Source organism: Manacus vitellinus, unplaced genomic scaffold (genome assembly GCF_001715985.3).
Source record: "Manacus vitellinus isolate BGI_N305 unplaced genomic scaffold, ASM171598v3 scaffold_6_pilon, whole genome shotgun sequence".
Classification (NCBI taxonomy): Eukaryota; Metazoa; Chordata; class Aves; order Passeriformes; family Pipridae; genus Manacus; species Manacus vitellinus.
In genome coordinates, this window is record NW_021940750.1 from 10137070 (window position 1) to 10162267 (window position 25198).

Below are 25198 nucleotides of genomic sequence, written 5' to 3' on the forward strand. Positions count from 1 at the left end.
CTAGAGTACTGGTGTCCTGAGTGCTGCTCACCTGGGAGGAGATGGGAGCACCAAGGGCAGCGCTGAACACATCCTTATAAAATTATTATTAATGTCTCCTTCAGGCCTGAAATTCCTCTTGCTAGTCTTCCATTCTATTAAATGCTTCGCAAACCAGAGCAAAGGAAGAGACATGAAGAGTTGAATTTCACTGCCTTGTTTGGAATTGGGTGGAAATCCTGGAGATGGATCTCTTAGGAGTCTGTCTTCCAATTGGGTTAGATGCACAGGTAACAGTAAAAGGACTTGTGGCATTTTTGGTAATTCTTTTTCTAATTGCTTTATGTTTGCAAAGAACTCTTAAATAATGATTTAGGGCTTATGGGGTTTTTTCCCTCCACCATATTAGTCCAACTCTGTACTGTAACAGAGCTCAGGAATGTTTACTGTGGCAACGACAGAAGTCCTGCTTTAAACACTGAGACCAGCAATGGTCTTCTTTAGTAGTAGGGTGAACCACTGCAGTGACAGTGCATGTAGGCTTGAGGGTAAGAGGGGTAAAGAAGTGACTGCATTGCCAATTTTGGGACATGTCTTAAGTCGAGCTGAGGGAAGAAATGAGAAGTTCAAAGGAAAGTTGGCTCTCACAGGGACAAGTAATGGAGAGATTCACAGAAATGGCTTTGCCAGCTCTCGAGTTTTGCAACCGCTGGGTTTTGTTAAAAATCTGGCCTTGCAGCCTTGTGATTACAGGAGTTCTTCTTCAATAACCAATAGGTAGGAAAAAGTGAATGAGCTATATACCATAAAGTTCAAATACAGCAGGCTAAAGCAAAGCAGACCCCAAAGAAGCTGACTGGCCACAAGGCTTTTGGAAGGATTTGGGTTGCGTTTTAAAACAATGTCTTTTCAGTTTCCATGTGCTGAGAGGTTGGGGGTTGGCTACCTACTTGTGAGCAGTTGTAGAATTAGAGCTGTCGGTGGACTGTTACATGTGTGAATTTTGTCTCTCTCTGGCCCAGCACTTGAGGACTTCTGGCGTTCACCACGAAGTCACTCGCCTCTCCTGCTCATGCAGATGGGCAGCACAGGGAGGGAGGTGTGGTAAAAACAGTTGTGTTTTATTGTTGGAGCAGAAGGCATTATCTCCTGGACAGCATTCTTGCTGTGTCTTAGCTGTTTCCTCAAATGTCCCTTTATTGCAGGAGCAATGGATCGCCCCAGCTACCTGGAAGAGGACTATTCTAGCCTGGATGGGCTGGACGATGACGTGTTTCACTCTGATGACTTTGGACTTGCAGGTCAGCCTGGTGAGATGACTGCAACTGGCTTTTTCACACAGAACCAGTCCTACAGCTGCCTTCTGGGGAGGTTTCAACTATTCCCCCTCACACACTGCTGTGGTCCCGGTATCAGGCATCCTGAGCAGCAGGACAAGGCAACTCAAACACTCAGCCCGTCCTCTTCCAGTCAGGATGTTATGTTGCCTTGTGGAGTCACTGAAGAGCCACGGAGACTCTTCTATGGTAAGAGCACTCCAGTGTCATTAGCTTTGCAGCAAGGAAACTGTCCCTTTAGCACTTCCCCAATCAAGCAAGGTTTCTTTCATTAGGGCTTGTTATTAAAGGACTGAAATTATTTTGCTTTGGTCCAACTCCCTCAAGAAAGACAACTTATTTTCTTACCTTTGCTTGTCCACTGCAGGAACCAGGCACTTGCTCATTGCTTCTGCTGTCTTTGATACTCCCTCTCTTTCGTTTTTTGGCTTTATTTTATCACATTTGATTTTTCTGCTAGATGTTCAAGTGCTCACTGTACCTTATATCCTACAATTTGCCTACATTTTTTAACTACTACTGGTCTCATCTGCATAGGAAGACTCCTAGAAGTTTTCAGTGGAAAGAGGGAAATGCAAAAAGTTAGAGCTTTTAGGCTCTTTACCAGAGTTAAAGTTGTTGAATAAATAGCATGTCCGTGCAGTATTTTACTAGCAACTGATGCGACACCATTCAGTTTTGTGTATCCAATTCAGCTTTAATTCAAATCAGTACCACTAAATGCCAGAAAACTGAGAAAAGTCTGAGAGAAAAGATATTGCAACCTCTAAGAGGAGACAGCTTGAGGCAGAGATCTTCTAAAACTGCAAAACTGTCATCAAAAAAACCCAAGGACTTGACTGAACTATAAACAAGCAAAAAGAACCAATTGTAAGATCCTGCCACTCATTTCACTATGGGAAGCAACACAATGCTCTGCTTAATCTATATAAGTCTATTTAAAAGCTGAGCAAATGTTTTACTCCATGATTACAGTACACAGTCATTGTTTGGGCTTCAGGAACTGGACTTTAACATGAGTCAAAAATTTAGGATTACGTGCAGCTCTTTCCTCCATGAAGCGTACTGAGTAGAAAAGGTAATCTTCGCACTGGACGAATGACTCTTCTGATCTCTGCTTTGTAGGGAATGCTGGTTACCGTTTACATGTCCCTCCAGCTGGCTTTGGGTTGGATCCACACCTCCAAGAGGAACCTCAGGAAGGTCAGCAGGAAGCACGTGCTGAGGTGCAGATTGCACGGAAGTTGCAGTGCATTGCCGACCAGTTCCACCGGCTCCACATACAGAGGGTAGGGTGTCTCTGGAGGGGAAGATGGGGATTTACTTATCTAGAAGACTGGCACCAGGCATCAGCTAAGTGGGCTGTACTTCCAGGTAGCAGAATGCCAACAGCAATAAAATGGCAGGAGTATCCTGATAGATTTTTGCTTATGCTAGATTGCTGGCTCTTCCTAAAGATTGGCAAGGTGGAGGGAAGAGAATGTGTGGGATTCCATTTTCTGCCTGGGAAGGTAGCTATTTTGTGTTAGCTGCTGCTATTCCAGCTCTTCCAGTTCATTAGCAGCGGGGTTTATGAGGCTTTTCCCAGGGATCTCCTTTCTTTCTATTACAGCTTTTACTCTTCTTTTCCACTTTTGTCACCACCACCATCTTCTCTTCTGTGGAATAAGTGGCCATCTGTGGCTTATGTCAGCTCCTCATCTTGGAGATAACAAGAAGCCTGGAGTCTGTTCTGACACTCCTTGTTGTCTAAGGGTAGTTCTATATAATGTTATAAAGTATATTTAGATCGTGCTAGACTTGATAGCAGCTCCTCTGTCAGACAGTCCTAGCTAGCATCTCAGACTTGTGAGTAACTTCCTCACAACAAAAGACAGCTGTAAGGTGCCATCAGGTCTGAAAACCACACTCCAGATTCTTGATTTTGTTTCTTAAAGAAAAAAAGAAAAGAAAAAAGAAACCCTGCTATTCAAAGAAACAAAATAACCATCATCCCCAAAATCCCTGATTCTTTCTTCCTTGCCCTTCTTCCCCTGTTGAGTAAATGGAAATCTCAGCCCATGCAGAGCTGGTCAGAGGTTCCAGAGGTTTGGCAGTAGGTAATAGTTTGCCACTTCTATGCAAGCCCAACAAGGAGAGTGTATCTACTTATATATGAAGAAATTTTGCTGACTTCAGAGGGGGACAGAAAGTTTATCTCACTCCAAGTGAGCTGCTGCTCTGTTAACTGTGGGATCTGTTGCAGCCCTTCTCAAAGGTAAGTGAGGATCTCTGTCCTGGCCAGAGAATTTGGCTTGTGGCTGGGCAAAGGTTTGATCCTCTCTGTGTCATCTGAGACATAAGGGAATTCTGTGACTCATCTCCTAATAGCAGGAGGATTAAAGAAACTGTAAAAGGAATACTACTCTATAGAAATGTAGATAGGGCTATGAACGTCATTTAGCAAACTGCAGGAATAACGAGTTACCACGAGATTTTTAACACGTGTTGTTTGTGGTTGAATGGGGTTTTCCGCGGTGGCGCCTTTTCGCCAGCGATAGCTGCAGACCCCACTCCCTCGCCAGGCTCTCACAGGAAAGGGAAGGTTTAACCATCCCGCCGGAGGAGCCCTGCACTGAACTGGTGGAACTGGTTGTAACTTGACCCCTTTCATCTCAGGGGAGTGTCCATATCTGATGTGTGTGCCTTGGAAACGCGTCCAGGAGCCCACCGAACCCCCCAGGCCCTGCCCGGGGCGGGCTCTTTGCTGGCCCAGCCCGGTGCCCCCCGAGCTCCCGTGCCCGCCCCGCTGCCAGGGCCGGCGGCCAGCCCCGGCGTGTGGGCCCGTAGTAAACAAAGGCGTCCGGCTGCGCTGGGCGGCCCGGCCCGGCCCGGCCCCTGGGGCCCGGCAGAGGAGGGGCTTCGCTCTTTGTTTGAACTGGAAGAGCAACAAGTTGTAAAGGGGACGGGAGCGAGGGCCTTCGGCCATTTGAATTTGAAAACAAAGCATAAGGAAAAAACACCCAAAACAAAACAACCTGAAAACTTAACTTGAGGACAGAGTAGTTCAGCCAGTGGTTATCCACAGCCTGACCCTGGGATAGGCCTTGGCATTTGGATCTGTTAAGGGATTCTTTCTTGTTTGTCAGGAAAACTGAGTACCGAGCCACATATTGGTGTCCAAGGCACTGTTCCCATGGAGTGTTTTGTTGTCATGCCCAATCCCTTCCCTCCCAGCCCTGCATGGAGGATTTCCTTTGGCTTTTGGCAGAGATCCCCTGTGCAGAAGCCCCTCTGTCCTATGTGCAGTGACTTTTCCTAGCCCGTTGCTGAAGAAGCAAGCGGTCTGCCCCTGGAGACACGTGAACTGGTTCACAATGTGCTGTGGTTTGGAAGGGGAAGCCTCTGAGACATGAAAAACTGGGCTATCGTTTATCTTGCTGTGAAACTAATCCCTGATTTGGATGCCCTGTTCCAGCTTGTCTCAAACATTTGGTCAAAACCAACTTTCCAGAGTGGTGTCTTGAATCAGATTTAAAATACCACAAAGTTAGTCACACCAGTGTGGTCTTGTGAAGTTCTGAGAGAGAGCAAGCTGGTTTTCAACAAGCTGTGCCTCTTTTCGAAGCCTACAAAACATCTTATCTGTGAACCTGGGAAAAGAAAACCTGTGTGCCCTTTCAGTGGGAGTTAGGAAAGACTTTTAGTATTGGAATAGTGCATCCAGTTAGCTCAAGAGTTGCCCTCATGGCTCTTGAGTTCTGTGAGACTCTCCAGCAGTTCAGGTATGGCCCCCATTCTCCTGCTGCAGCAGCAAGTCTGTGTTGACACAAAACTTGCTGGTTAATGTACATCCCTGGCTGAGAGAGAAACTGAGCAGGCAATAGCTGCTGAGGTTGACGTCACTGAGTTGTCATTGGACTCAGCTGCATGCATGGTCTAACCCCATCCCACACTGGGAACCCTGGAGAGTCACTGTTATCTCTTCCCTGGGCTTCTGGAGCTAAATGGTATTTATTCTGTGGTTCTTGGCTATACAAAAGATTCTTGGGTATGCATCTTGTAAGAATAAGAAAGTTGGCTGCACCTATGCTTGCTTTTGGCATGTACACCATTTTCAGAGTTTCATTTCCTATTAATATGTTAAACAGAAAAAAGTAGTTTAAAACCTGGCTTTTTCATCTTTAGAACAGTGCTAGAGCAATAACATGACATTCCCTAGAACTCTGTGGCTTTTATCTCCTTAAGATGCTGAATTTATTGTAAGAGGGGCTTGCGCAACCCTCTATGTTCCTAAGTAGCAAAGCCTGTTTCAGGTTGATCCAGTTTGCAAAAGTTCTGCAGAATGACATGCGAGACTCATCTGTGTTTTCTTGAGTTCTTTACTACCTCTTACCTGATTGAAGCTGTGTTTCTTCTGGCAAAGTTCCCCCGTTGTACTTTTTTCACCCTACCCCTGGAAAACTAAGCTAGAGCCAAGCCGTGTTTTCTTCAGGAGAACCCAGGACCTCCCACCTCCTTCTTGGTTTGGAGCAAGTGTGCCTTTGCCTGTGAACTGCTTGCTGTAGCCCAGTCTGTGGCTGAGCTCAAAGACTGTACTCTGAGATTATGGAGAACAGAGCTGAGCTTAGGGGATCTGCTGGTTGGTTGGCTGAGATGTGCTGCCCACACCCCATATGCCCAGGCTGTGGCAACAAGTGCTTGGGCTCTGCTTCAGGTCCTGAGCAGGTCCTGAGTGAACTTAAGTTTCCTTGCCTTGAGGAGGGGCTTCAATCTGTGCAGAACCAACAGTGTATTTCACAACACGATGTGCTGCTAGCTGGGATGTGAGTAGACAATCAGGGACAGCGGTGGCAGCAGTGTAAAGCCACCCCAGAGGAGCACAGGGTTATACAGGGGTGGGGTGGATGACACTGTATATCAGTATCACACCCCTTCAGTTTGACTTGCTCCATTGAGACACTGGAATGCTACAGCTTTTTTCCAAATAAAATAACTCTTTTTAAGCAGGCTGCAGCTTTGAGGGGACTGCTTTTATTGCATCTCTTCTTCATGGAGATAAGATCACTTCACAGGGGATAAAATTGTCTCTTTAAGAGCCAAGGAGTGGTAGCCTTGAACAGTTCTGGGCTCAGGTCCAAGCAGAGCCACTGACTTGCTGTATGACCTCAGACAAGTCTCTTGACCTCCTTGTGCTTCAGTCAACCCATCTGGAAAGCTTGGTTTAAAAAAAGCTGAGCCTCAATGAGAACCAGATGCTGAATCAGAGCTGAGCTTTCTTGAGTAAATAAGTGCATTACAAACAACAACAAAGCCCCTTTCCAACACATCAGGAATCCTGCAGTTGATTTGGATATGCTGACCATGCTCAAAAAGCCTCTGTGGATCTAGCTATGGAAAACTTTGTTTCTCTGAATTCCTCAGTTGGTTCAGCAAATAATTCTCACCATTGCTGCAAAAGGCTTGAGCAGCCTGTGGAACATAAATGCCTGCATCCATACTGGCTGCGGGCAGACAACTAGGCATGTACCTGTTTGCCTCAACCTAATGACAATGACATTTCCTCCTATCCAGGAGGAAATGCTATTTTCCTTTGAAAGTGAAACCTGTTACAATTTGCATATTTTTTTCCCTCTGTCTCTCATGAGAGTTATCAAAATCTCCTCTGAGACACTTCTGCTTATGCAACAGGAGTCTGCATCTCTTTTCAGAAAGTCATTGGCATGAGAGAGTGGGCACACAGTGCTACATGTGCATCATTTATCACAAACTTCATCAGGCTTTTCTTCATTGTTTATTAAGGGACAACCACGGAATTTTTAACAGTTGCTTTTTTTACACTAGTATTGTTTGCAGGAAACCATTCTTTATAATGACTTTATGTTTTAGGAAAAATCTTCAAAAAAGTTTCCCAATAATGTAGTGCAGAGACTCAGACTGTCCTGCGACTGAGCCTGTAGCACCGGCAGCTCCATACTTTACTTGTACCTGCAGTCTCTTTGAGACTTGGGTAAGTGTTGTCATTCTTTTGTTTCCCTAGCAGGTCAGTATGTTTCAGGATCTTCCCAGCTGGCTAGTGCTTGCTGGTCCCTGCTGCTGCTGTGCACAGCAGTGGGTCACCTCTTCAGCTCCGCTTTCTGCACGTTGCCCATCAGCGCAGGACTTGAATCTCCAGCTGAGGATGCAGGAGCATGGTGAGGGAGTGAACTCCTGAAGTGAGTGAGCCTGGTTTAGAGGGCAGGGGGTAGAGTGAGTGTGAGGTTGGGAAGACTGAGATGTAAAACAAAGTTCTCGCGGGCTACAGAACTGGAGTCCTAGGCTTGAGGAAAGGAGGTTGCCATAGGGGGAAGAAGAATTCTTATGGTCAGTGGTGTCAGAAACTTGACATGAGGAAGTGGAGACATTTTTTTGCTTAATGTTGTTAAATTTTCATTCTTTTTTCTTTTTTTTTTTTTTCATTTTGACCAATAACAATGAAGGAAGAGGTGGGCTTGGAAGTGCACCTTCCCCTATGCATACAAATGATACAACAACCTATTGCCCCTTGCCTAGCACCCGTTCTGAAATCCTGCTGCCTGTGGAGCTGATTACTTGACATTTAGGTTAACAGAAACTTGCTGGACCCTTTCACATCTGATCTGAAATGGTATTCTTTGGTATGTTAAGAAACTGAGAAAAGTACATAGTTATGCCACTGTATAAATCCATGTTTCTCCCATATCTTGAATGTTACATGCAATTCTGCTTTTCTTCTTCCAAAATGATGCAGCAGAACTGCATCTTTGAAAAGGTTCAGAGAAAGTCAAGAAGGATGATGGAACTTCCATATGAAAAATGAAAAAAATGGGCTAGGACTGCTAAGCTTAAAAAAAGACACAAAGCAAGAGGGAAGCAATATTAAACAGAAATCAAAAGTGACATGAAGGAGATGGATAGACCAACTTCTCCCAGTACAAGAACTAGGAAAAATCAAGTCAAGCTAGTAGGAGCCAGTTCAAAGTAAATGAGGTATTTTTTTTCATGCAACAGGTAGCTCTGTGGAGTTCCTTGTCAAGGCATATTGTGCATCCCAGTGCTTTATCTGGGTTCAAGGGGAATCGAGACAAGTTTATGGCTACTGAAGCAGACATTAAATAAACAGAAACCAGATCTGACTCGGGAAGTCCTAAGCTCAAACTAGTTAGATGCTGAAAGAGTATTAGGGGGACCTATTGCATGTACTTGCCCTCAGCTTTTCCTCAGGCAGCCACGTAATGCTGCTGTTGGAGGCTGGGCTATGCAAACTCTTGATGCAAGTCACATACAACCACTGTGTATCAGTTAAATAAAAACCACAAAACTTTTGCATCAGCCTAATCTAGCCTTCTTCTCCATGCTTTCAGCTGACAAGAGATTTAAATATATTATGGGTTTGTTCCTGCTTAAAATAGGGGATAATGTTAAAAAGCAAAACTTCCTGCCTAGCTCTGGTAGAGGAAGTGGGCAGAGGATAAGGGAGCTGGGTGGCACGAGAGCCCTGCAAGCTCTGTGCAGTGGTGCACTGTGAATCCTTCACCCTGCCAGACACAGAACTGCGCTGTCTTCAGGCAGTAGGGCCACAACCTCAAAAGACCAAGACTGCCCACAATAAAGAGCACAAAACAGTTCTCTGGGACAGCACAGGTGAATGGTTTTGCAGTATTTCTAACATCAGTGCAGTGACGTTAATGTTCAGTGCTGATGTTTCTCCAGTACAACCTCTGTAGTCTCCACAGGCTCTTTTGCCTTTCCTCAGCTCTCAGAGCACTTTGCTGGCTGTGACAGTGGTAACATGCTTTGCCCTTGTAGCAGTGTGACAGCTGAGAAATTATTTTTCAATTAAGAAGTAATTGCAGTAATACCCCACTTCTTTTTTAGTGTGGGAGACTAGAAAATGCAGGTTATAACTTGATCGAGATCATGTAAAGATTGCTCATTGGAACCCAGTTGTTCTGCCTCCAGTCCTCTGCTTAGGTTGGTTGATCTTATTAAGATAGTGCCAACTCCGAGGGGGATGATGAGATGTTTGGACTGATTATTTATGGTGAGGAGTGTGTGTTTGTATTTTACTCAATTAAATTTTATGGTGGAAAGGCAGGAAAGCAAGTGCCCAAGTGCAGTCCTCCTTTGTTTCAAGCCATTGAGGAGGAATGTCCGGCCAGCCTTTTATAGTCTCCATTTGGGTTTTTTTTTTTGTTTCTCCGCGATAGCTACCCTTGCCAATTTCAAAGGACCGGACCACAGCAGAACAAATAGTGATCCAAAAATAAAAGTAGTGAGGCAACTCCTGTTAACCCAAGTTAGGTTTTCCCTGGTGCAAGGCTGACCCGAGGAGGTGCCGACCCTGGGCTGGAGCCCCCGCGGGCCCCGGAGGCCCGGCGAGGAGGAGCGGGCGGTGCGTGCGAGGGCCCGGCCGGGCGGTGTTTGCGCTCGGCGGCTGTGTTTATATCGCTCGCTAAATTTAGCCTCTGAGTCATCGCCACTGCTGACGAGAGGCTGCGCTGCCCGCAGGCGCCAGCCCTGCACCTGCCCTCCCGCCGCCTCCCCGCGCAGCCGGGCGGCCCCGCGCCCCCTTCCTTCCCCCCAGCGCCAGGATATTTTTCCTGTAAAAACTTTTAAAGTGTTATTTTAACCAAACCCCGAGGCAGACTTTAATCACTAGGGGGGGTCTCCGCAGCAGTGAACAGTTTTGGGAGCACCTCCCTTCTGCTGGCGAGGAAACGGATGCCAAACAGGTCAGTGGGTCCCGCGGCCCGTGCAGGGCAGGGCATGGACGCGGTGGGCTGTGGAACAGCTCTGCCCCATCATATGCAGGCTGAGTCAACAAACCCGCCCGCTTGCTGCTGCCGGCCATCGCTGGGGGGTGTGAGGTGTCCTCTCCTGGGCATCTCTTCCATCACCCTCACCACCCCCCCCCCCCGAACATGGGGGCGAATCCCCCCGGACCTCGTACCACAGGTAGAAAGCGGTATCAGGTGCGGCTCTGTGGAAATGCAGGTCCCTTATTTACGGTATTTATGGAAAATAAACCAGCGTTCCCCCCCCCCACCGGGGGAGGAGCAGGAGGGGAAGGCCGGGGGCCTGGGAACGCGGTGGCCGATGGTTGCCCTTCCCAGGTTGCCGTCAGCTGGCTGTTACCATGGCGGCTGTCTGCTTCCCCTTCCTGCCCGCTCCGGAGAGGAAAGCGCGAGTGGCTGCATGTTTGTTTTTGAACTACAAGAAAGTTGAGAAAGGGCTCACCTGCGCAGCTGTGCCGGCAGCAGGTTTGGGGCAACAGCCGTCGCCGTTTGCTGCTCAGACCTAGCGCCTCAGCAGGAGTTCGTGCTGCCCCTTGTGCTTGGGCTGGGCCGCCCATAAATGGGTTTTGGGGGTCTCCTGCGCAGCTCCTTCTGCAGCACCCGGTCCTCTCCTTAAACACATGTTGCTTATCTTGATGCAAAGTCTGATGGAGGCTCATGAGAAAGGAAGCAGTACTTGAGATGACACCTCCTTCTACCACAAATTTAGTCCCATGTAAGAACTATTGCAAGCCAGAAGGGTGCAGATCCCCAGGGAAGATCTCTCATCCTCCTCTCTGTGTCACCACAAGAAATCATGCCCCTAAACTCCTCTTTCTTTTTTTTTTCTCTGTTACTGTCTCATTTTTTTCTCTTGTAGTTTTTACACATGCATTATTTTTTGGTCATTAGGAATCACAGCTGGAAAGATTTGTATTTGACTTCCATTGGCCTGCATTTCTCGCTCCAGTGGGGGACACCTTCTGTAACCTCTGTTGCTTTGGGGACTGTGACTTTTTAGTCTTTCTAAGCTGAAGCATATTTTGTGGTAGCACAATGTGCCTCCAGCCACCTGGCAGCCAAAACAGCCTCAGAGATTAGTCAGCAACTACTCCCAGTGTGCAAGTATTTTTGTATTCAGTGAATAAATAAAATCCCAGCAACTTGTTGCTAATACTTGTATTAGTCATTAAAGGAAGAATGATGTTTTTATGTACACACATGCTATTATTCTTCTTTTGCTCTAATAGTGCCATTATGACCATATTAATCCTTCTAGTTAAGATGGGATCAGAATGTGACCCTTAACCATCTGGAAGCTATGAAGCAAAGTCAGAAGCTGCCCGTGACATCAAGAGGGTAGACAGGTACCCTGCTGTGTATGTGATAAAAATGTACCAGACCCACATACAACGTGTATATGATGAACATATTCTTTACTTTTTTAAGTAGGGATATTAATGGCATATATGTGTCAGGTAGAAAAGTAAATCTTACTCATCTTTAAACATTTATGCTCAAGGAGGCACAGAGCTGTGTCAAAGGAACGGCATTTTCTTTGGGGTGCATAACCTGTCCTGATTTTCCCTTGATCACTGCGTGCAAGGGTGCAGCAGGAGTAAAAAGGTTTTGATGTCTGGGTGCCATTTGGCAGATATATATCTGTATGCTTACAGTGTGGAACCTGTATTAGGAATTAATTAGGGGGAGGGAATAAATGTCGGGTCACTCATGTCCCTCTTTCATTTGCTTCCAGTAAAAGTCTTGCATGTTTTTTTGTGCTTGTTTACCAGGATTCTGGCTTTTGGTTCAGCACAGTTCATGGAATAGGCTTCACTAATGTGTACTGTTGCTGCAGAGGACATTTTTCCTGTAAAATGGCCTTTCCTTGTGACTCATTGAAGCATTCATGTTAACGCTTCAGACAGACAGTCTCTTAAGGATATCCCCTTTAAAAAGCAGCAGCTGCAATAGGAAATGGTTTTATGTGTTTCCAGCTTTGTGTTGACTTACTGTATTCACAAGTCTAGTCTTCTTTAGTTACAGTTAGTAAAGAGGGCAAAAGGGGCTTCTTTCCTTCTTGGGAAGGGAGCCACAAAAGGGTCATTTTGTCGCTACCGCATGGAGGTGACAAACTCTTCGTCCCTGATACTTTTGTGCAGTAGTGACTCTGAGGACTGAATTATTTTGATAAGGGACAAATTGGCATAGTGAAGCTTAGGGAAATTATACACCAGTCTTAGTTATGAGTCTTAAAAAAATGCCTCAAAACATATCACCTATAAAAAAAATAGTTACTAAATTAATGGAATCACTCTTCTTGGTTTTCTGTCCTTCCTGGTAACTAATTTATACCACACCGAAAAACCCTCAGTCTTGAAATATTTGAGAATTTTGATCTTGGCAGAAGTGTGTCTGGGGAAAAGATACAGAAACTTGTGAAATGGACATTTTTTATTTCTTTCCATAAATTGTTTACTGCAAAAAACATCTGCCATTTCCATTCTGTGGTTCTTGTCCCATACTGAATTAGTACCACTGAAAGCAGATCACCCCAGAAGTGAAGCCATAACTCTAAACCCCATTAGCTAGGCTTGCTGCTGAAGCAAATAGTCCCATCTTGCTCCTCTTCACAAGCCACCTTTCTGTTGTCCTGGCACAAGCATCAGCCTGACTACACGATGCCATGGATTAGGATGACCTATTCAGTAGTAAAGGCAACTTATTTATCAGATTATTTCTGGCCTTAATCATTATCCGGCTCTAGTTCACTTTCCTGCACTGCTATAAGGAGAGGACAGTATGAGTGGGCTTCAGTGAAAGTGTGTATGGGATCACAGTACTGTGGAAGGAAATGCTGACTGAATACGGACCCACAGAAATACAAGCAAGCCCTAGGTATAGGAATAAAACCTGGAAAGCTCCCTCAATCTAGTGCTTTATTTTTTCACTCCAAAACAAAATTAATGGTGTCAAAGTCCTTCAAAAAGTTATTTGAGATGTTATGCTTCTTATAGGCAGGGGAAAACAAGGGTAAAGTATTTCCTATTCTGCTCTTGCATGGAAATCTCTTTCAGTGTCTTAAGCAAATATGGGAAACACTTTTAACTGGAAAAGGACAAAAATGCTGTACAAAAAAGTGGCTTCAAGAGGTAGTGAAACAATCACAATAGCATATGAACTTAAAAACATATTAGAGTTTTTCTCGCTATTTGTCATACCACATCCCATTGGTTATCCTTTAGGTCTGTAATCTGTCTAAAAGTACAGCTCTAAAACTTATTTACGAAATAAAACCAAAACCCAATACCTTCCTCAAAAAGCTCCTTCTCTTCAAAAAAATGGGAGGAGCATGAGCTCAGTCATTCCATTGTATTTTCCAGAACATGGTGTCCTTCACCTATCACTGCAAAGAGCAAGTAATCCTTTTCTCCTGAGGTGATGAAGAATTTGGAGGAGACAGAATATTTGGAAAACTGTTAAAAGCACAAAGCGGCCTCCTACATGTAGTGGGACATCAATATGGGAGTTCTTACATGTGTTTGCCCTCCCAACAGTGTGGAATAGTTGAAGTTGTACATCCCAGATCAGCACTGCTCTTGTCTACCTGCAAATTAACCCACTTTATAAAATTCCATGAGAGTTTCCATTAAAGAGGGCCCACCAGTGAAGCTGAGGTATATTTCAAGTTTAGGATTTCTGTACCAATTTTTAAACATCCTTTTGACTTTCCCTTACTAAGTCTCTATAAGACATTTTTATCCTCTTGGCTGCCAATGGAATAGAATAATCTGACAAAGCAAATTGTCTTCAGAGCATCTGTAGTATGTTTGTCCACTGTGCTCTCCTAGCATAGTTCCTTACTTGTGGAAACTGCAGAAGACAACTTTATGCTTGCATGCCACTTCATTGTCATCCTACCCCAAGGAGCAGTCTGCCTTAGCTGTAATAGTGTGATAAAAACATGATATCTAGATGTCATAGGGACACTGTGGTTCCATGTGCACGTTTGAGCAGGTTTGGGAGTGTGGCTGTATGGAGGAGTGTGGCTGTATGGAGGAGGACGAGAAGAATCTCTGGAGTTTGATGAGGAAGGACAAACCTGGTCAGAGATACGAGTAACAAAAAAGAAAATATCTTGCTTTTTGAGATCAAATTGGGTGTTGTTTTTTTAACTTAGCCCTAGGGGATAGTTTATAAAAGATTGTTTTCACCTGTAAGCCTAGAAATACCTGGGCAGTCAGGACTGATTGAACCCAGGGCTGATTACTTTGAAAGAGGTGATAGCAGGCTCTAGAGCCACTGTCTGTGGGTTATGCTCCGAACACAGTGCTGTTGAAATGTGTCATGGGATCTGTGTAAACTCTTCTAAATCCATTTCTTCTACATCCACTTTTAAGTCTTGAGGGTAAGAATAATGACCCACTGCTAAGATGCAAGACGAATACAGGTTTTCTGCATCCTGTTTTGTATGTGCTTCTGATTTAAATGGCACAGATCTACTCAGGCTGAAATACAAACATAATTTAATGACTGTTTGGGAGGGCTTTGAAGAGCTGACACCTCTCCAATACACCAACTCCAATTTCAACTCTCTCTTATTTGTGATTATGTTGTTGCCTAAAATGAGAGGAAAAAATTCTCCAAACAATATTAGGAATAGATAAGATAGAGAGCAGCTCTTTTAATGAAAGCCGCCTGGCTCACAGAGTACAAAGGTGCGCCTACATACAGAGTTCTTACTCTTTTATATCTTTTACTAATTATCGTATCTAATGGGGACATCCAATCCTAAGACCCCTTTTGCCCTGGTACCACCCTCAGAACTGCCCCACTGGAGTCCTTCCAAGGGTCTTGAGCCTTCTATCTTGTTTTGCCTACCATATCTCTTGTTATTTCAGTCCAGGTGCATGACCCAACAGAATGTTCTTGCTAAAAATCTATTGTCTTGAAAAGAGGGTTAAAAGATGGTTAAACTTGAGCTTCAGGAATGTGGCACACAAACGGAGAAAATAACAGTCTAAAGTGAAAGAAAACTACAGCTACATTAAAATCTACAAAAAGCTAAAAATCTTAAAATTCTAAAGCATCAATGTAAAAAATGACTTGCAACCGTGTTGTTCTGCCCTGTTGGGCTAAGCTGAGATGAAACATCTTGTTCATATAATGTGCTTCAGTGCTCTTTTATGAACTTCTCTGCACTGAGACTAAGTTGTTGGAAGCCAGTCTTCTGTTTCCTTGTCTGCTGGGGATTGGGGAGGGGGGAGAGGGGGCGGAGATTTGGGCTGGTTTGTTTTGTTTTCCAGAAATTATCATGTCTGCTTAGCAAATATGGAATTCTGGATGAGTAAATGAAGACTGACTTCTAACAGAGGGTTGGTTATTGAGGTGAAATAGTATCCCAGGCTGGGCAATGTAAAGAGAAACCCACCTGTTTGTATGAGATGCCATTAAAGTGCAGGAAGGTGGGGGTATAATCGAGGCCACTTTTGCAGGGGTTATTACTATAACAAAAGGAGGAGCAGTGTCCCTGTCCCAAAGCTGCATTATATAGTCTGGTGTCCCCCTGAAACTCAACTCCCATGTTTCTTCCTTGACAATGGGACCTGAAATAACCTCTTGGTTTTGGGTTTTTGTGTGTTTTCAAGTATGTTCTTGCTTAAGGTTTAATTGGCTCCAGTCAGTAGGAAAGGGCTCCAAGGCTGATTATTTATGGCTTACTGTCAAAAGTGGCTATAAAAAGGGCAGTATTATCTTGGAGATGCTGGGAAGGAAAATGTGGTGGGGGGAGGGTGGGTGGGGAGTGTGTGTGTGCACGAATGTGTTTTCTTGTACTAGATGAAATCAGAGTTTTGCTGTCTCAGCAGTGTGGTTTAAATTGAAGATTAACCCTTTGACCTTCACGGTGTCAAATCACTTACAGATGGATCACCAGTTATATTTTTTCTTTTTTTTTACTTTCGGGGTGAAGGGGGGCTTTTTTTTAAAAAAAAAAAAAAAAAAGGTTGTTTGTTCATGCAGCTGGGGCTTTTGAAAGGCTCAGAAGCCAATCTGATTAAAAACAGCACTTGGCTAAACTCTGCAAAATCCTACAAGCAAAAAAAAGTTTAATCCTCTTGTGCACAATGCATAAAGGGTCTGCTCTTTTCTTTTTGTAATGTTAGAGCTACAATTATTTCTGGAGAACTTATCATTTCCCTCTCTCCCCTCATCCTTCGCTGCACCCCCTTGTTATGCTGATGGGATTAAAGTGTCTGCTCTTGAAAAGTGTAACTGAGTTGTTATTGGAAAAGAGAAGTGGTATGTTGCAATTTTAGAAATATAAATAACCTTGCTCCAACTGTTCTTGTCTACAGCATCAGCAGAACAGAAATCAAGTGTGGTGGCAGCTTTTTCTCTTCCTACACAACTTGGCCTTAAACGCGGAGGCGAACAGGAACCACGCTGGGCAGAGGTGAGCTTCGCCCGCCTGTTTCAGGCCGCATCCAGTCTGCAGGGAGCACTGAACAAACACTGGTTCGGGGGCGAGACATTGCACACCGCCGGCCGGATGTGAGGACTCTGACTTTCTGATACTCGTCTTCAAGTTTGGGTGTTTTTATGGACTCTTCTTTGCTGCTGTCTGCCTTGCGAGGCAGGGAGCTCTTGTCCAACACTGTCAAAGGAAAGCCAGAATGTGGGTGTGTTTGGTAAAGCTTGCTGCTGGTTCCCCGCACCGGTGACCTCTGTGCAAGGGAGGCTTCCTCTGCCCTGTGTATTAGGTGATGGTAGAGTGCAGGAGTGTCATTTTGGCTGCTGGTTAAAAATTATGCTAGTTAAAAATGATGCCTGGGATTGATGACTAAGTGTACTTTGGGTATCTTCCAGAGCAGAGATGCTCAATGCCTCCACATTTTTAGCAATGAAAAGCATTCAGGTAGCTTAAATCCACAGGGTTACTTGTTTTCTTCATTGGTTACTGTTTATTTCATTTCACCCTCTGTGAGAGAAAATCGCAAAGAAATCTGACCTCTTCAGTCATTCCATTGGGCACCAGTTGCAGCTCTCTCACATGAAGTTGTTCTTTGTTATTGCCATCAATAGAAAAAAATTAAACCTTCCTGGAGTTGCTGTTGACTAGTAGTTTCTGCTACTGTTTGCTTCCAGTCCAGTGTTCTCAGTGCCCATGAGCCAGCATGAAGCCAAAAACCATGCAATATGACACAAGTGTCATTCTTCTACAGTGCTAATGTATATGTTTTTACTAGTTTTATGATGGGTGTTTATTTTGTTTTGTCTTTCTTTTCTTTTACTATAGTGTGGTTGATCAGGAAGGCTTAGATCCCAGGCATCCAATGGTTTTGCTTCAGGATTTGACAGGGAAATTAATTAGTATCTAGTCTGATATGTACACTGTACAAGCAGTCTGTCCATTACTCAACTGTGCAGTGTTTGGAGGCTGCTGTAGGCATATACTGACTAGCAGCAGTAATATTACTTCAAGGGAGATCTTCTAGCAGTTCCCAGTTTGTATGCACTCAGAAGTTTGTCCATATGGCTGACACTATTGGACCAGCACAGGGAAATTAACCTACCAAAATGAAGTAGCTTTAAATATTGATAGCTACTTTTCTGTAGCCTTAAATATATTTAGTTCACAAACCCAGTGACAACTAGGGTAAAACGCAAACAGAAAAGCAATACAGATTTTTTTTTTTTGACCATTTCCATATTGCCACTGCACCTTGTTCTATGTCTCAGATGATACAGGCAACGTGAGGCAGAGCTGTCCAGGGAATGGCTCTTCAGTTGTGTTACAAATGTTGACTGCAGGTGTTGAGAAATTCTTCTGCTCTTGGTCCACTCTGAAAAATAAGCATTACTGTATGGAAGAGTAGTTTACTTGCACATACTCTTTCCTTCTCCACCCCTCTCTGCATATTCTTCTCTAATTCATGCTTTCTCTAGTAGTTGTGTAATCTTATCATTGCACTGTAGTGTCTGGTAACAGTTTGCTGAACAGAGTTAAATTTGGACCTTCTCCCTCTCTCCCAGCCCTATTCTCTTGATTTGCATCCTGCTCTACTGTGGCAAAATGTACTTTAGCTCTCTGAAAGAGGTCCTTAAGCCTTTTTCACTTTCATATACTCACAGGCACTCTCTTTCAACATAAGGAGAGTTTATGTGAGAAAAACTTTTTTCTCTCCTTTTATGTTATTTTTCTAGCTAGAGCTAGAGTAATATGTTTGTCCATGATGGTTAATAATTCATGTAAATGAATCTCAAGTAATATTTTGTGGGGTGGGTTTTATGGAGAGGGAGGGTGGGAGGGTTTTTTTAGCGGGGGTATTGTTTTTGGTTTTGTGTTGTTTCTTTAAGCATGTGCACTACAGAGTTCCCCGGAGCGATCTAAGTGATCGCTGTTGCTGACTTTGCTGCAGCAGTGTGGAAGCCACTCTCCACCCATGTTGACAGAGATCAGGCTTTCCATACCTTGCTTTGCACAGTCTGCTTGGTGTAAACGCTGGTCATTGGAGAAAGAGGACTTAAATGGTGGGGAAAGCCTGAGGGGTAGTGCAAGCACAGACTGAACTAGGGACTCCTGAGGAGCTGAATGTTAAGAAGACTCTTAAATGAGAAGGTCTTTAAGAGGCAGGAGTGCAGAGGCTCAGGAAGCAACGTAGCAATGCTGCCTCCCTGCATGGCATGCCCTAGGATGTGATGCTTGCATTTTCCCACTGGTTGCCAGGACCCCTTTATCAGGAACAGTCAATGCTACATCATAACAGCCCGGCAAACTATAAAAATTCAGCAACTGCTTCTGACACTTAAAAACCATTGTGAGCCTTCCCCTTTCCCTCTGCCTTGACTTGACGGCCAAACAGGCCAATAAGGCCTGTCTTCTGGATGAGTAAGCTGGAAAGATAGGTCTGGTACTGGTGCTTTCTGTTCTTGTGACCCAACCAGTTTATCTAGGGCAAGACTCTTCTTAACATGGAGAAACAAGTACCTGAAATGGTTCCTCAGCCAGGCTGCCTGCTTCAATAGAGTCATTTGGCTCAGGGAAAGATACATCTTTGCCAGTCCGTATTTCCCGTTGCAACAACAGACTTATCAAAATTGGTCATGCCAGGGTCTCAAGTTAAAATCTACTTGAACAACAATACTTCATTGGAGACATAGAGCTAATGCTAGACAAAGGCCGACTTCCTGCAATATGCGTGTTGGTTACTGGTGCCAGAGATTTACAACCACTGATAATATATTTTAATTATATTTCATATCTGCATATCTTGGAGAAAGGAAGTATGCTCTGTCAACCCAAAAGTCTTACTTTGCTTCGTGTAGATTTGGAGGGGCAGGCTGGTTATTCAGATATGGAAAAGCAACTACTTCATACTTACAGTCTCACCTACTTGAGAAAATAGTGGGAAAATTTCACACATTTATCAAAAAATACACAGATGCACAGCATGTATGTGTCACCCATTCTCTGTTACTAAGGCCTCTTGAGCACCCACTGAGGAGATCTTGCCTGCAGAGTAGCTATTGCAGTGTGGCCATGGACATATGTCAGTTATTTGGGGAAACAGTTCCAAAGAACATGGTTTATATCCTGTTGGTGAACGATTATGCTCAGGTTTTTAGGTATTAGTTCGTTTTGGTGAAAAGAATGGAACACTGTTTCTCTCTGTGCTGTAAAACTACGGTCTAACAATTTAGAAAAAAGAGTTGGATCTTTCTTCTAAAACAAATGCCTATTTTAATGAACAGTTCTTAAGAAAAGCTTGACCTGCTGTTGATGGTACCAGCAGCCTTGAAATATCTTGCTTCCCTTCCCCAGATCTCAAAAATGGCTTCAGACCTCACCTCTCTTTCCTTGAGGGATACCGTTCTTCCTATCCCTTCCCAACTGCCCACCCTTTTGAATATCTTGTAGCCTGCCCATTCCAGGATCCTGCAAGCCTGGTGCTAGTAGGGAATAGTTAGCTTTAGTTTTATTTCCTGCAGTTCTTGAAAGCTGAGCCAGTAATCACAAAGTGACTGCCCAGGGATAGCTGCAAACTGCTGCAAATAGGATACAACAAAGACAGGGGAGAGGATGAAACTGCATGGAAAGGGTTGCTGATGGATCTGTGTAGGGCTGCAGCCTTCTCTCAAGGTGCTGATAATCCCTGGTAGCACTGAATTCCTGCATAACTGATCACATATCTCAGTTTAAATAGCTGGTTGTTATTAAATATTTGTTGGCTAAACTCTGGTTTGAGGAGTCCTGAAAGAAACTTCTGTATCATCCTTTGTTTTGGAGCTGTGTATCACCAAGAGAATAGAGGCGAGGAACCTAATCTTTCTTGATGTAGAAAGGGTGATTGCAAAGGCATCTTCCTTTCTACTGGCTGTTTGCTTTGTCCTCTCAAGCCTGGGTATGGGCAATGTGTGCATGTGAGGTTACTGCAGTGCTGGAGTTGTTCCATGGCAGTCACTGGAGCTGTACCCAAGGTGGAACTTCATTCGGTGTGGCACTTGGCATTCTTTTGGGAAACAGCAGATTCTGACCATTAGTAGACTAGGGAGAAAGGTTGCTTTTTTTTTTAAAGAAAAAGCAAAATTACTTGAGGCAGTTATTGCAAAGTGGCCCTGTCAACTCTACGATTAATTCCACCCTTCCACTGCTAGTCCTGTCCCATATCTTTGCTGAACTTGTGGGAATGGTGAGACTGTGACATGCTGAATGGTGTGCTATGTAAAGGGAAAAATAGAGAAAGCACTCAGTATAAGTGCTAGAATCAAAGGAGAATGCAGATTTGTGGAGGTCTTGCCTTGTTTTGCCAGCAGTATTTACTGCGGGATTGTAAGTAAAAGAACCATAGAATGCCTGTTCATATTCATGGGAGCTCTGCACATGAGCCGAGCATTATTGAGTATTAGCATAATTTGACTACAAAGGTTTTAATATCTTTCAAAAGAGTCTGTTTTTCAAACTGGCATTTGTGATCATTTGCAAAAATGCCTACCTGTTGCCTTTGTTTTAGCAAGAAGAAATACCTCAAGGAATTGATAAAAGGTCCTAGGACAATCTTTTACAGTTCCTAAAGACTTCAGTGGTCTCTGTTTCTTTGGTTTGCATGTGTTCACGCAGGTGTTACACAGCTCAGTTCTTCTCCACCAGGAAAAGCAGAAAAGACCAAACACATCAATGCACTGGAATGTAATTGTGTGTGTGCGTGCATGTATGTGGGTGTGTGTTCTTGAACTGAATGCAGTCTGACATCCCCTACCCCTTCTTTCTTCCATGTGCCTCATCTTCCCCCTTAGCCACAGAAAGGAGGGTCTCTTCCTGTGAATCCCATGCTGGAAGTTGGTTTCTGGGAAGCAAAACCTAATGTCTGTGGGCTGTTTTTTAAAGCCATGTTTCAGTTCTGTCTTCAGACTCTGTGCTGCCTTTGGGGAATGGAGGGGTGGGAAGGGTAGATTCTTAAACTGTTTTTAAAATCTATTATGGAAATTTTGCATGTATAAAGTTATTCTTAAATCTAAAGGAGTCTCCCCAGTTTGTGGACGCAGCTCCAGGAGAGCATCATCACAGATTCCTCAACTCAGTTTTTGATCAGACTGTTGTGAAAGAAGTATTTTATGACAAAATGGGGAGAGACTGGTGCATTAGAAAAACAACATTGTCAGGATCTCCTTAAATACATGTCAGAAGTTAGGCTTGTAAAAGGGAAATTTCAAAATAACCCGAGGGATTTGTATGTCTGTTTCCACTGTGTGCATTTGAAAATCCTACCACTAAATTTGAGTTTGGGTATGTAGATGTTGAGGATTTTTTTGGTTAAATTAATCATGTATCTCTTCTGTTCTCTTCAGTGGTATGTAGTACAGTCTCCCATGTTTCTAGGTGAAATTCTCTGATGAAAATACTGTGAAATATGAATTCACATTTTCTTGCCCCTTCTTTCATGCCTCTTGCTTCCTGCATGACTTTTCTACTTTGGTGGGATACTTTAAAAAAAAAAAAAGGCTTGAGAGTCCTTCATCTGGAAAACAAAAAGGGTAAGGTGAGCTGGAATTTGCAATGTACTTAATAAACTTCGCCTCAATGAAGGGTTTCCCCATGACTTCTGATATTCACCAGAATATGATACTGTCCTGCTGCAGAAGTAAACCCGATGCTCTCCTGTGAGATTTCTGTCTGGATTAGTCCTGAAGTGCACACACCTTCTTTGCCATGGACTGAGACCCAGTGAGAATGTAGCATTTTGTTTATTCTGGTTGTGTGCCTCCAGGACTCCTGCCTGTACCAATGGTGACTGGGCAGAGCTCCTTTTGTTTTTGTATCTGTGCAGTATATTTGCTTTGTGCTTTCTTCTTTGGTGCTTTTTAATACTTTAATACTTGGATTTTTTTTTCTAATAACTGGTACAATTTTTAATAAAATTGTTAAATTCTTTGTCTGTGTTCTTTGTTTTATTTTCTAATGGATGGAGAGCATTTACACAACCGGCCCATTCTGGAGTTATCCAAATCAGTGATAAAATTTGTGTTGGTCAACTTTGAAAATATCTGGTAGATCATTTTATGTGCACCCTAATAACAAGCCCTGCAACAAAGACAAGATTTCCTTTCCAGATTGGACCGCTTTCCTAGGGCATAATTTGATTTATAAAATAGTCTTTCAAGAAGATATATTCCCATGCTTGGACAGAGAACTGCTGCTCCTTGGAGTTGCACGGTTAACTTGCTGCTTCAAATCAGGAAGCTCTTGTTAAGACATACAGGAGGTGCATCCTTCAAATTTGCAAAATGTGAACTTTAATTGATGACTGCTTTCCTACTGCCTATGCAGGTACATTCAAAGGCATCGAGGCCTTGAGAATAAACACTCATTGCTTGGTAATCCTACTAAGGAAGTATGGTTCTCACTGGTCTTCTGATGTAAAGGCAGCAGAGGAAGGTGGTCATGGCTTTGAGAGTGCTTGTAGAGTGGTAATGACTCCTTCAAACACAGCCATGAGAACGTCTCGGCCATCCCAGGCACAGCAAGACACGTGTTTTGGTAATCATCAGGCCTGTCCTTAAGTTTTCCTCTGTTCCTATAAAGAAAACTCACCTCCATTAAGTAACAGTAGTTCACCTGGGTGGAGCAGCAATGGTGATGTGTGTATCGTGAATTATTTATAATATAGCTGGTCAAATTCCTTCAACCACATTCCTCCTCCAGTGCAATGCTGCCACAGTGTTCATGGGAGGCTTTAGGGAACTGAGTTAACAATCCTACCCGATGTTAAGTTGCCTCGGCTGGTGTGTGCATGTTACAAAAGGGCCTTTCATTCCAAGAACACATGATGTGTATGGTATGAAAAGCCACATGTGCATCTAAGACCACAGGGGGAAAAAGACAGTTTTTCTTTTCATTGTATTAGATCTAGTGAGAAGTGTGTCCCCTGGCCAGCCTCATGTGACCATGAAAGAGGCTGTTGTAACACCCTGATACGAGGGGACAGACATGAGATTGACTTAGATGGCAGGCTTGGCTCTGAATTTCCTCATTTTCATGTGGTTAAATTCTCACCATTAATTAAACTCTCACTCTTAAAAGCTTTAATAATTCTCTTAGCGAAGAGAAGAATGGCTTTTAAAAAAGGAATGGTTTGTGATGCTACCGCAGATGCATTACACCTTGCTCAAAGCAAAGGCAAGTGCACAGATGTATGGACAGCCTCCCTTCCTTTGAGATCTCCCAGATTAATCTTGGCTCTTTGGTTTGGCTCTATCATGACCTGCTGTCTGTCACTCACCTGTGACAAAATAGACTTAGGAAAATGGAAACATTTTCAGGGTTAGGCATCAGGACCAAACACTACAGGCTGGAACATTCCTATTGCAACATTAATACCATTTTTTTTGTGTGTGTGTAGTTTGAAAGAAACTGGATATCCTAGAAAATGTGCTTTAGAAAAGCTTTTTTTCTTAAAATACTAAGCCTGCATACTAACAGGGCACTTTCAATTTATTTCCAACCATGGCCCCTCACTTTCTGTGCTAACATGACTAGCACTTTAAGAGAAAATTAGTCTTGTTATTAACTTCCTAGCTGTATGCTGTAGGGACAAGGTAAAAAGTTTAAGTAGGATTACTGCTTCAAGGAAAAAATGTTTATCAAGAAGTGCTCAGCCTGTCTCGTTAAAAATAATAAAGCACTCTGAGGACGAGAAAGTTCCTTGGTTGCGCAAGCTACTGCACAAAGCACTCTATTTTCATGACTCCGGCTGCTGAAGTTTAGAAGCCACTATAGTGTATGGATTGGGGAATATTTTTCAAGCACTCATAATATTGTTTTTTGGTGCAGTAAATGTGCTGGTCCTCAGTCTCTGCAATGTATTTGCAAGCTTGGAAGCAGCTCTACTAAGCAGCTTTCTCCTTGTGCTCTCATACCTGAGTAATTCAGATAAGATAAAGCCCCATTTCCTTCTTTTGCTCACACTTCCCACCCCCATTTCTATTTATGGAGAGATGTGGATAGAGAAGGAAAAAGCATCCCGAAAGCAATTTTTTACAGATTTGGGAGGTTGGTGTTAAAATGCAAGAGCTGCAATTGTTTCATTGTTCATATCACTGGTTCCTGTTGAAAGGTTGAACTGAAAGAAACCTGTTTCCAACAGGAATCTAACAAGGAGCGGACAATAGTTTCTGGTAGCGAGTTGTCTTCCACCTGACATGATACATGGTACCCTAACACACGTATGAAGTCTGACAACAAACCACCAGGCATGACGCATTGACATCAGTATTCATATTCCTCTCTGTAAGTCCTTTAAATCTTGATTTCTCTTAAATGAATTATGTTCTCTGTAACTTTCATAATGGACTCTTTTCTTTCTCCATTAAAGTCTGTGTCAGCATTCTCCTTCTCTGTGTTTTGCCTGAGGGCTCTTGATGTATACAAAGACTCCTCTGTTTTCTGCTCTTAGTCACACGCTTTCACTCTTAACCTCAGTGCTATAAACCAAACATCCACCCACTATGGCTGGAGATGACCCTGTTTACGTCTGCTGCTCAAATCACGACAGCAGCAGTCATGAAACTTTGTTTTCATGGACACAGTTAGCTCTTAATAAGAGGACAATG

The 25198-nt window shown here is 43.6% G+C and overlaps 1 protein-coding gene across 3 annotated transcripts; it reads left to right on the forward strand.

The window, feature by feature from the left end:
• The first annotated feature begins 109 nt into the window (after nucleotides 1–109).
• BMF (Bcl2 modifying factor) lies at nucleotides 110–24965 on the forward strand. 3 transcript variants are annotated; one of them, XM_008927119.3, is made up of 5 exons: nucleotides 110–269; nucleotides 1185–1505; nucleotides 2442–2605; nucleotides 16447–16544; nucleotides 24733–24965. In XM_008927119.3, the coding sequence occupies exons 2-5, from the start codon at nucleotides 1190–1192 to the stop codon at nucleotides 24755–24757; spliced, it is 603 nt and encodes a 200-aa protein (XP_008925367.2). In that variant the 5' UTR covers nucleotides 110–269; nucleotides 1185–1189; the 3' UTR covers nucleotides 24758–24965. The 3 variants fall into 3 exon arrangements, with proteins under 3 accessions (XP_008925367.2, XP_017938066.1, XP_017938064.1); XM_018082577.2 differs by lacking the exons at nucleotides 16447–16544; nucleotides 24733–24965 and adding an exon at nucleotides 7185–7756; XM_018082575.2 differs by lacking the exons at nucleotides 16447–16544; nucleotides 24733–24965 and having other exon boundaries at nucleotides 2442–4016.
• Nucleotides 24966–25198: the final 233 nt, after the last annotated feature.

What these genes read in the sequence shown, in the direction of transcription:
- BMF (XM_018082575.2), top strand. Translation starts at nt 1,190, where the DNA reads ATGGATCGCCCCAGCTACCTGGAAGAGGACTATTCTAGCCTGGATGGG. An exon ending in GCCACGGAGACTCTTCTATG is followed by an intron (nt 1,506 to 2,441) that starts GTAAGAGCACTC and finishes TCTGCTTTGTAG; the next exon opens with GGAATGCTGGTTACCGTTTA.